Source organism: Alligator sinensis, unplaced genomic scaffold (assembly GCF_000455745.1).
Source record: "Alligator sinensis unplaced genomic scaffold, ASM45574v1 scaffold247_1, whole genome shotgun sequence".
In the NCBI taxonomy this organism is placed as follows: Eukaryota; Metazoa; Chordata; order Crocodylia; family Alligatoridae; genus Alligator; species Alligator sinensis.
Window position 1 is genome coordinate 2,574,801 of NW_005842002.1, and position 12,795 is coordinate 2,587,595.

Consider the following 12,795-nt stretch of genomic DNA (forward strand, 5'->3'; position numbering starts at 1 on the left):
GAGAGGGGCCTTCTCTTCCCTTTCACAGTGCAGAGCTGAGGGGGAGCATGGCCAGGCTCTGGCAGGACACTCAGATTAGGGAAGGGTTTTCCCCCCGCTTTGCTAGTCAGTGAGGGGGCCAGCAGGGATTTACACAGCATTTAGTTATACAGCAGGGAGCATTTATTACCCCATCACCAAAAGAAAAAGATCTCTCATTAGCAAGAATCCTGGTTTCCTCCAATTTTCACTTGTTGAATCCACAGGAGCCACAGCTGGAGGCAAAGGGAGAAGAAACAGCAGAAACCATCTTTCCCTTGCCTACAGCAGTTATTCCCCCTCCCATTCCTGCCACTCCTGAGCTACTCTGGGAGGTGGGGAAGGGAGGGGGAAGCCTCTGCCCCACACATGGAGCTTTGGCTGCAGCGTTCCACCTATGTGCCTTCCAAGGCATCCAGGAGCTGGAGCTGGAACTGGAGCTCCATACGTGGGGCAAAAGCTTCCTGCCCCCTCACCTGGTGTGGTGTGGCACAGCCATGGCAGTGGCAGCTCCAGCTGTAGGCAAGGGGGTGCAGAACAGTCCCCCACCTAGGTGGGGCCTCAGCTGTTTGTGCAGCTGCAGGCCCAGGTGCTGCACAGGAATGGGGGCGCGGTGGTGGCTGCCAGGCTCCAGGCTCCTCCGAGCTGGTTGGGAAGCCAGCTCCCCAGGCAGCCCCCACCTGGAGGGGCCAGACACCAGCCGGCAGGGCCCCTTGGCAGGGGGGGACAGGCATAGGGGTTATTCCCCTCCCTCTCTCATCCCACGGAGGGGACAGAAGGGGCTTATTCCACTGCTCGGCAGCAGCAGTGCTTGGGGCAGGCAGACCTGGGTATGGTCCGGCAGGGGCAGTGGAGGTATATGGGAGAATAACTCCTCTCCCTGCCCCCTCTGGCTTGGGGGCCACACTGGCCCGCCACTGCACCAGTGAGTGTGGAGCATCCAGTGGACCCTGCTCAGGTCCCTGCTGGTGGGACAGGGGAGGGGGAATTAAACCCCTTCCTGGCCAGTTCAGCCTGGGCTGGCCACACCACCTCCTCCCCCACAGCTTCTCTACGGCTGAGGGCATACTCTAGCACCCCTCAGTTCCTTGCCTGAGCAACTGCAGGGATATGACTGCATTGCCTCACTCCAGAGGGACTGTCTGTCCTGTTACAAACTGGTTCAACCTAGGCAGGTTAGACTAACCTGCAAAGGTTGAATCAATTCAGACTTCAGCTATTTGAATGTCTGTCCCTAGCCTAAATAACACAACCAGAGTATCAAAGCATCCCAAAGGCCCTAACATGTCTGAATTAAAATGACAAATGGACACAGCTGTCTTGATTAAAACTACATGGTTCTGCCCAACTTTCTACAGACCTGCTTTCTCTGCCCCATATTACTGGAATAGAAACTTTCAGGAGCTATTAAAAACTCTGACTACTGAATATCATGTCTAGCCAACCTGTTCAATAACAGCATTCAGATTATTAAAAACAAACATGAAGACATGGTCCGCATCCTTGGCCCCTGCCATGGCTGCTTTATGATATTGTAAGCATCATAAAGCTTCTGAGGGATTCAAAAGTGAAGCCAAATAGAGGTATAACTGAAGATTTAGTTCATGAACTTTGAAAGCCTGACATGACTCCTATTTTCCTTAATGAGAAACCTCCACTGATTTCAATAGGACTTCAGGTTGTTCCTTTAATTAACAAGCCTGATTATCAAGATAGTTGATAAAGAATCACTCTTACAACCTCACATATCATATTTAGGGCACTGTGACAGTTAAAATTCATTCTAGGAAAAAAACTGAAGAAATACTTATGTTGTGTTTCTGTCTGTGCAAAGAGACAACATGAGCTTGAAAACCAAATCCACTGATGAAATGAAAGAATCTTAGGAATCCTGGATGATGGAACTCTAAACAACCTACTGATTTGGTGGTAGAAATCCAGTTGTGTAGAATCTGAATGTAAAAAGGACTTGACTAGGAGAAAGAGGCCTATTAAGGGCAAGACTAGGCCACCTTGCCTATTTGGATTTCAGTGGGAATGTTGACAGGGAAGAAGGCACTACTCACTGTAAGGAGGAAGAGGAATCTAGCTTGTATGATCAGCACTTTAGAAATTAATATATATTAAAGATGCAAGAGCATAATGATCTCTCAGAAGAACCCATCCCAATAGACTCATAACAAAACTATTCAATATATATTCAGAGAGGAAAAGAGATAACATTATAGGAAGAACATCCAATACCAGAAGTACGCTAAGATAATATGATCTAGATTAAATTACTCTAAAGTGGGTATAAAACTAGTACATAATCATGCTCACAGAGTAGCCATCAATGGCTGATCTCCTAACTGAGGGAAAATATCAAGCAGGGTTCCCAAGGGTTAAGTCCTGCATCAAGTATTGTTTGGCATATTCACTAATGACTTCCAGGAAAGAATTGAACATACTTCTGTATTTACTCAAATATAAAATGATCCTGAATACAAGATGACCCCCAATGATTACATTGTATATATGAAAAGTGTATAAATTAGGTATCATTTTCCAGATATACAATCTAATTACTGGAGGTCTGCCTTTTATTTCTCCCCCTCCCACTGCTACAGGAGGCAAAATAAATCTGGGGATGGGGTCAGGGAATCCCCTTGCCTTCTGCTTCCCCAACTTCTTCTCCCCACAGCCTCACTCCCCCCCCCCCCCGACATATTCTTACTGTCAGACCCTGCTTTCCCCAAGCACATGAAAGGGAGGAACAAATCTGAAAACATACAAATAAACATACCTATAGTATTTGCATATACTAGTATAAACACTAGTACTAGTATAAACATACCTATAGTATTTGCATATAGACAAATTGCTACCGGTACCCATACCCAGACTTAGTTCCTCCAGAGTACCTGTCCTAAAATGTGCAGCAGTTTCAAATAAGGCATTTTACCTTATTTGAAACTGCTGCACGTTTTAGGACAGGTACTGTATAAACATACATTTAAGCAGCACTTTTCTATAATACAAACTATGTATGATTTCAGTCTACAGCCAAAGGCTCATGATTTACCATACAGTTCATTGATCTGGCCCTAGCAGAGTCATCAGCATTTCAAACCATGGTGACCCCACAGCTCAGCACTACTCAGTATTTGTTTGCACTCCAGACACCCGCCTCTCCCCGAAAGATCCACATGCTAATTAGCCTCCCACTCATGACTGGATCTGGGTATTCTTGCTATTAGTCCTAGAATCCTCCAAAACATGTATATGCAGATGAGGAGCCATCTTCCAAAACATTGATGAAGAAATTGAACAAAACTGGCCCCAGGACCAACCCCTGGGGAATCCCACTTGATACCAGCTGCCAACTAGACATTGAACCACTGATTACTTTAAGCCCGACAATCCAGGCAGTTTTCTGTCCACCTTACAGTCCATTCATCCAACCCATACCTCCGTAGCTTGTTTGCAAGAATGTATGTGACTGGGATGGTTTAGTCAGGGATGATCCTGCCTTTAGCAGGAGGTAGACTAGGTCACTGCTTCCAGCCCCACTTTCCTATGATCCACAGAACTCCCTCAGCACATGGCAACTCATGCTTTACACACCACAGCATGAGAAAATGCACAGGAAGCTTTGAACACCCTGACTGTGACAAAGTTTTACCTCCATTACATAAGAGGACCCAGTGGCTGCAAGCATGGCAGTAGCATGTCTGAAGCAAATCTGTTCATGAGTCTGTATCTTTGTTCTCATTAGAGCTTGTAGCTGTGTTTTATTTAGAATTGGGCCTGAACTGTTATCAAAGATCCAGACCTGACTTTTGGGAAGCTGGGATCTGAATCTGTGACTTACCCCTGCGTGTAATATGGTCCTGAACTGGAATAATTCCCAGCACTCTTGGACTTCGGAAAAGGTACGATTTCCATTCCATTTCAGTTGCAGCTTGCCAGTTTGTGAAGTGCTTGGGAGACTTCCAGTTCCATACAAATACCCACGGCTTCAAACTCACCTTTGAAACTGCTGGAGTTCAAATGCGATGTTTACGCTGGCTGGGTGGTGAATCGGCGCCGGCATGCCACCATGAAGTGGGTCCATGCCAGGGCTAGAGGTGATCCCGGCTCTTCCTCGACCCGTTGTTTTTTGGGGTTTTTTTCTTTTGTTGCCGTGGCATTTTTCCTTGCCATGGTTTCACCCCCACCGGGCTTCCAGTTCTCTTCAGTGTCCCACTGGCTCAGAAGCTCTCTCTTTCAGAGTAAGTTTTTTCTCGGGGCATTGCCCCTACCACAGTTTCCATTACTGAGCACGTGCTGATTTTGGCGGCAGTTTAATGATAGACAGTGTATTTAATGAGGTTTCCTTGAGTTCAAATCTTAGGACGGGAGTTCCCCTCCCCCATCTCACCTTATGTTTGGGTAAATACAGTAAATGGACAACAACTGACTTTAATACCTAATAGCATAATGGGATGTATTGAAAAGAAATACTGTATATGAGCCACAGAAAGTTATTCTTTGACTTTATTCAGCAGTGATGAGTATTCACTTTGAGTACTGGCATCACACTATAAAAAAGAGGCATGGACAAATTAGAAAGAGTCCAGAATGAAGCAAAAAAAAACCCAAAACTAAGTCAGATGCCTAAAAATGGTGAAAAAATACTTGGATTATTTAGTCTAGAGAAAAGGTTGGTGGGAGGATTTAATAACAGTCATTGAATACAAAAACAGGGTTGTTATGAAGAGGATGGTTACTAAATGATGTCCTGTACTCTGTGGACATACAGAAGATATAATGAACTTGCAGCAAAAAGATATAGGCTGGGTGTTATGAAAAAGGCTTGTAACTATGAGAGTGCTTATGTACTGGAGAAGATTACCTAGAGAGGCTGAAAAATCTGTCAGGGAAGTTTTTTAACATTTATATGAAACACAATTTGTCAAGCATGCTTTACACAGGAGTGTTCTTGCCTTCAGCAGGTGTTGGACTACAGGCCTCCTGAGATCCCACCTAATCTTAATCTAATATGGCTATGGACATATAAGTTTGAAGTGTTCAAAGGTGCTTGGAGCACTACAAAGAGCAAAAGTGCAGACATTCATAGCTGGTAAAGTGCTTAAAAATGGGCAAAACACTTAAAAAATACCCCCTTCCCCTCTTCCCACCCCCAACGCCAAATTAGAAGAAGAGGAACATCTCTGAAACACTTTGTTTGGAAGATCTTCCTGAAATGTCTATGCCATTAAGTGGACCATGAGGATCAGTGGGTTTTGTGGGATAGATCCACACCTGAATCAGAGTCATGAAGAAAAACAATAAATACTATGAACTGCTTGGAAGGAAACTCTACAAGAGGAACCCCATGAGTTTTCCAAGTGAATTGTGCAGTTTGGTCTTTAGCTCTTCAATATATACATGTGAGACATAAATGCTATTTCATATTCTAATTTCTTTTCCATTCTATTTCATCAAGATTTGGCCCCCTATGCAGGAAGTACAGAAACTTGTTCTTCAAAATGACTGATATGCAAAGATTTTTAGAAAGCCAATTCTGGAATCAAGTGAAGACCAGTAAGGAGGAAAAGCCTTTCAGTGGGATTGGGAGTAATCCTGTAGGTGTGTCTACCCCTACACAAGAATATTATATAAAAATGTTTATGTGCTTTGCTTATAAAACTTTGGGCTAGGGTCCCAAAAATAGTACAACATACAAAGAATAAGCAAAAACATACCATCAGCGCCTCTTCCGTACACTTTTCCCTCTGCACTGGAGTACTGGGAAATTCCAGGAGGGATTTCACGGTCTTCTTTTTGGCTTTTTCCATTTGAACATTAGTAAAATAATTGACAGCAGCAAACTCAATAAGAGCAGAGAACACAAAAGCAAAGCAGACAGCTATGAACCAGTCCATGGCAGTGGCATAGGATACTTTTGGCAACGAATGCCTTGCGCTGATGCTCAGTGTTGTCATCGTCAAAACTGTAGTTATTCCTTCAAAGCAAAAAGACAAAGAATGTATCATTGCAGTACATAGGAATAAGAGTAAAAATAGGCAGGTGACTTCTAGGGAAAAAGAATACCTACACATACTACTTAGTATTCCTGAATTTATCATCATAAAGCCTATCATCATCAACAAAAATGCCATTAGACTACAGATATTAAGATAATAAATATTGAACTGAAAATGCCACTTAGATCATCTCACCAGCAAATAATGAGATACGTACAACCTTGAAGTGAAAAAAATAATACTAGATAAACTTAAATCTTTAAAGGAACATGTACCAGAACAAGTCATAAGGAAATCCTGCTATGGGCAAGTTTGGCTTCGCATTGCAACAGTAAGAATACTCTAGTGCCGTAAGTCTGAGCTCAAGACTTCATGTTTCAGACTAGTGTTTCCATACTAGCAAAAAGTGTGGTAATCGTGATGAACTGAAGCTCCTGAATATATTTCTATGTGTGATCATAATAGAGATGAGCTTCCCCAATACAAAACCTATTGGGAAAAGGAATTAAAGGAAAACTAAGTGGACCCTTTTAGGTTCACCTTATATAGGGTTATGATTGTGTCGCATTCCTTGTGTAATCTATCTGACAGATGAAGAAAGACAATTACTTCCTTTAAGAATGTTATGGTACTATTAGAGTGATGTTGTACCCATGATGGTACAGGAATTATCTCTAAGAGGCAAGGATTTCTTGGGGTGATATCTTTTATTGGACCAGCTGAACCATTGGGATAGAGGTAGAAAAGCTTTCAAATGCAAAACATCAAAACATCAGGATCTGATGAAGAATGTCTTGCATTTTAAAGCTTGTTTAACTCTATCTTAACTATGCAGTTGATACAATAAGACAGCAACCTAAGAAATCTTCAAGGAATTTACTAATTTTATACTTAATAAAAAGGTTGTGTCATTAATAAATCCAAACTCATGACAACATATTGTTACTAACCATAATATATACTCTATAAACAACTAAAAGTGTTAATACTCTTTGGACAGAACACATAGCACTATGAAAAGCCACAAGTAAATAATATTTTCTATTAAAACTTCATATTGTATATAACGTACTGGACTCCTCAGACAAAATGTTCCATTGTGATCTGTAAGGTCAGCTTCCTGCAAATGCCACCTGTGCACCACGTTTTTTGATGAAAAACCATGTAAGAGGTCATACTTGATAGTCACTTCGCAGCTCTGGATCTCTTCCCCCTTGAAGCCCAGAGACCAAGCTGGGACATCTTCTGGAAGCGATTTTAGACCTTTTTTATTTGGGCAGACTTCTAGCAGGCTGGGTTAAGTTTGGTGTACCTGTTTGAGAAGCCTGTTTAATTATATACTTTTTATTTTAACATTTTTTCTGTTTTTATAATTTATTGGGTTTGTTTGTTTTTTTAGTTTAGGCTGCCCTGAGCCTGTTTTAGGAGAGTAGCATATAAATCGAATAAATAAATGAATGAATAAATGAAAAATAATAATCTTTAGCATTTCAGAATTAATGTTTTCCATAGTAATAAATCTTGTGTTCCTCTCCAATCTAATTTATAATCCAGATGCTGTTAAATTTAAAGGAAACAATTTATTTCCTTGCTTAGAAAAGCTGGAGTATTGTCATACTGACAACTCTGTTAATTAACAAGGCACCACCTAATCTTTTAAACCTTTCTGCTGGCAGTATGCAGATGAAACTCAATTAGGATTTTATCACCTGAAAGAGAGCAATTTTAATTAAAATGAACATTCATGAAGGTTTCAGCTGAGTGCAAAAACTACTATAGAAATACTTCAAATGCAAAACATAACACAGCATAAAAACAAAGTTTAAGATCTCTTCCTTTTTTTTTTAAACAAAGCATCCAAAAAAAAAACCCATTCAAGCCTCATAAATCCCACTTCTTTAAAAAAATAAAATATGCTCATGTATATAACATATGCTGCTTAAATCCTAACATGACAATGTAAAAAGTAATCTCAGTGACAAGTGAAGCTTTCTTTATTCTTCACTCTATTTATGGAAGTAAAAAACCTATGCAGCTATTTTACTTCAGTGTCTGATTCATACATTGAAAAACTCCCCCTCCACCCCTAAAATCCCTATATTTATGTTGGATGGCCCCATTTCTTTTGAAAAGTAACAGTCTCTAACACTAGAAGCATGAAAATCTAATGCCTAAAATACCCCTGCAGACACAACTATACTGGGTAGAGGTACGCAAGGAGAAGTATTTAGCCATGTTAGTCTGAAGTCAAGCAGAAGACAGGATAGATATATACCTTACAGACTTCATCTGATGAAGTGAGCTCAGGTTCCTGAAAGCTGATATTCTCTATACATCTTTTTTCATTAGACTATACGGTGTGCATCTATCCTGCCTTTTGGAACACAAGGAAACCACCAATGCAAGCTGTCCGACAGATTGCATCTATAGAGCATCCCTATGTCTACCACTAATAAAATAAAGCCCTGTCCACTTGCTCCTGCTTGGCTGTATAATAGATGACAAAGCAAATTACTCGAAAGTGTTCATAAGAAAGCTGCAGTGCTCTGCTAGCCCAGCACTATGCTTTGGCTCGCCTATGGGACTGACTTGGGGCCAGTCCAGAGCCATCTACTCTGACTACTTCAGTGCATGGAAGTGGAAGTGAACAAGCAAACCTTATTTTGTTGGTGGTTGACCCAGGGTCAGGAAGGAAGCCATGTTGACATACTCAAACACTTAGAGTAGGCCAGTACTACTGTATGAGGGCAAAAGGAGAATAAAGTCTCTGCAGGCTGCAAAGATGGGAGGAAGCAAGACTCAAGTCAAACTCAGAAGATAAAACTGAGGCTATTGTGAGTTTGCAGCTTCTTACTCAAAGATGCTAGAGGACGCACTGTGGGTGATGGGATTTTCCCAGAATAACTAGTCATTCAGCTAGTGAAGACATCTCTATGGAAACCATGGTTTCTAAGGAACATGACTATGCTTCCTGAGCTCCGTCATCTCTGTTTCTAGCCTTGTCCACTGTGTATGCTTCAAGCAAATGCTTTAGCTGGCATTTCTTTAGTGACAAAAATAGGACAGCAACAAAACGTAAGAAAAATAGTATTATTTTCCCCTCTCTCTTAAAGAGCACTAAAGTCCCATATTCACTATGTTCAGTTCTCCAGAAACTTCCAGGTATACAGAATCACATCGCCTAATATGCAAAATGAAACATTATGCATATTTTATTGTAATATTTTGATACCAAATTTTTTGTAAAATAGTACTAAGACTTTACCTTATTATTCTATATATTTCTATTACTTATTAGCATAAAACACATCTAGTTAGTATAGAACATGAACCAGATGAGGTAGTAAAATTCTCAGAGGTTTCTGTGGCTGGCAGAAACCAACCGAGTGTGTCAATGAATTGGTCCCAAACAGTGAACTTTCCTTCCTATTGTAACTTGTTTTAAGGAAAGATCAAAAATAATTGTGGCTTGATGCTTCCCTGCTGATAATATCACAAGTTCTTTTTTTCTGAAAACTAAAATATCAGAAGCAAAAGACACTGAGAAATGCCAGCTTTGAATACGCTGGCTTGGTTTTGATTCTGAAAGGTAACAAACCTGGCAGAAAGGATGAAGATGAATGTTTAACTGTTCTGCTCAACTAAAAAAGAGGCATCTTAATTTTTGTTCTAAAATGTACCCTTAGGGTGTACTGTTCTCAAAATGAATCTTTCCCACAATGACAGATGCCCCTTAGGGCACAAACAAGGCTCCACCACCCTTATTTATCCTAGGTTATTCCCTTATATCATATAGTCCTATGAATTTCCATTACTAAATTATTTTCTACAGGAGTCTTTTCATCAGTCCCTTTAGACTTTTCCTCCATTTCTCCAACAAGACACCTGACATGGCAGATTCTCCAACTTCAGTCTTATCATATGTCCCAGATATTTCTATCTTCTCTTCTAATAACTGTAGAGATAAGAAATTCTTATGTGCCTTGACAAATCTCAACATTTGTTACTCATCTTTTCCCCCACATAATACATACTATTCTTGAAAGCATTTGCTTTCAAGGGTGTTTAGATGTCTATTGATACCACTGGTGGATTTTCAGTTTTTATATCAAGAAGTAAATAAGACATGAGTAGCAAATTTATAGTTTGTTCTTTAAGCTATCACAGTTGCCAGTTTAACAGTTGTGATGTTACTTCCTTGTGGACATAACCATTGGCTTTACTGTCACTACCACATTAGGTTAATTGACTCACCAGCAAGCTCTTTGCCTTATGCTGTAATGTTTGAGTTGGGACGTGACAGTTATAGTTGCTTTATCATAACTGATTACCATATTTACTCAAATATAAGGTGACCCCCCAATAATTAGACTCAACACATGGACAATTTATAATTTTTTAAAATAATTTTTCCAGGTATAGAATCTAATTATTGGAGGTTGGCTTGAATTTGTCCCCTTCTCACTGCTACAGCAAGGAAAAATAAATCTTGGGGGTCAGATAGACCCCTTGCCATCTGCACCTACAACTTCTTCCCCCTGCAGCCCCTTCCACCCTTACTATCAGACTACAGATACCCATAGACTTAATTCATCCAGAACTGATGCATTTTACCTTATTTGAAATTGCTACAAGTTTTATCACAGGCACTCCATAAACACACATTTAAGTAGCACTTGTGCACCTACTATAAACTATGTATAATCTCAGTCCAAAACCAAAAGATTAATGATTTATCATATACAGTAGTTCATTGGGCTGGAAGCCTCATGAGAGTCAACAGCAAGTCTGCCTATGGTGACCCCATACCTCAGCAGTGCTCAGTATGTGTGTACTCCAGATACCCCCAAGAAAGATCCATGTGCCAATTACCCTCCCTTCCCTGCCATGACTGGAACCAGGTGTTCTTGCCATGAGTCTGGGGAGGATCAAAAACATATATGCAGATGAGGTGCAGGGCAACCCGCTCCACCTCAAGGAAGGCAGAGCCACAATAATCATGTTAAACAGGCTGAAAGAGTAGGTGACAGAGGGGTTCTGGGTGAACTGTTTGGGGCCCTGTTGGGTGATGCTTGCCAGACATTTCAGGCTGGTGAAAAAACATGAATCATTGAAAATGCACAGCTCAGCTGTGGGAATTAAAAGGAAGTCGAAATGTATTCAGTGTAGTGGCTCATTGTGACTTGGACTGGAAAAAAGTCAGTGCTGAGGAGGACTCTGCACAATGGGTATTACCATATATCTTATTCAGATAAGCTGCACTAACCCATCCTTGTGGTAGGTTCCCAGCATCCCAACATGAAGACTTGAGCTCAGCATCTTGGCCTTTTGGCTCAGATCAAGTGTGGGCATCCAAATATAAAGATCTCCAGGCTTGGGCCTGCACGTAGGATGCCTGGCAATGGATTTGGGAGTATCTGAAGTCCCAGGGTGAGAGCCTGGGATGGAGGATGCTTTCCTATACTGCCATACACGGAGTTCTGCCTGCTCAATCAATCTGGTTTTTGGAACAATTGAGTTCTGCTCAATTGATATGATTTGGCTGATTTGACCTGGAACACAAAATATATTAATAAAAAAAAAATAAAAATCTTGGCCTTTTGGCCAATGATGACGCATAGGGGGTGCGCCCTCTGAGAGCACTGATGCACCTTCTGACAGGCCGCGCTTCCCGCTTAGGTGAAGGGCAAGGAGCAGGCAGGAGCGCCAGTGCCCCCACTGCAAGCACCAGCCGGGGAGTGGGAGCCCCCCGCCAGTCGCTGACTAAGGTGGCACCAGTCGCCCATGCTCTTGGCTGAGATCAAATGTAGCAGCATTTCTGGCACCAAGGGAAGAGAGTGTAAAGGCTGGCTCTGGCCCTCCTGGTGCTGGCCTGGTATTATAGTACCTCGAGTGCCAGTTTCATGTAGAAGTAACACCTACCCACTATTTTTCAGGGCTAAAAAAAATGTTGCCCCATTAGTATGTTTGCCCAGCGTGGGCATGTGTTTTATAGTCATGCTCAATCTTGGCTACATTTAATCAGCTTCATAGTTGGCTTCCATTACTGAGCATATGCTGCTTTTGGCAGCAGTTTAATGATAGACAATGTAATATATTTAATGAGGTTTCCTTGTATGCAAAGAGCTTGCCCTCCCTCCCCCCAGCCCCGCCCCCCCATGCCGATTGGGGAAAAATACTTCATTTGAGTAAATATAGTTATTAATGCTGACTTTTTTGCGATCCTGGACAGTCTTTCAGGCTTTGCTTGCATGTTAGATGAGCTGTCACTTAGAAGTAACAGCTACTACTATTGTTCTCTGAAAATGTATATATAATAAGTCTCTTGGTTCAATGCTCTCTGGCTGATTAATCTCGCTTCAGAATATGGTACAGAATAGAATCAAATGTTGAAAAAAACATCTGCTTTATGAAATTGCTTTACCACATCTGGGTGTTTTCTTATTCCTTTCTTAGGAACCAGATTTCCTCTGACTTTCATGTGCTTTGCCTTCCACACATTTTATTGGTTTCATTTTCAGCATTTGTTGTAGCATCTTATTTCAAATTGTATTTTAATGTGTTTCATTTTAATATCTTGTAATCATTTCCTTAATTGCTTTTTCAATTCCGTTTTAAATGTGACAGAAAGGTAAAGGAGAAAACATCACTAAACATGAAATTATAAATATAGGGACTTTCTCCCAGAAAACTTCCATGGATGTCAATGAGATGTGTGTATGAGAACTGCACATGCACACACATATCCTAATGGAATTAGTTCAGC

General features: G+C 41.2%; 1 protein-coding gene across 1 annotated transcript in view; it reads right to left on the bottom strand.

Moving 5' to 3' along the window:
* The window catches only part of GABRA4 (gamma-aminobutyric acid type A receptor alpha4 subunit), a 94,513-nt gene that overhangs the window by 37,645 nt on the left and 44,073 nt on the right, over window positions 1–12,795 (bottom strand). The window contains 1 exon segment of the mRNA XM_014519037.1: window positions 5,748–6,007. Coding sequence (XP_014374523.1) covers window positions 5,748–6,007 — 260 coding nt within the window.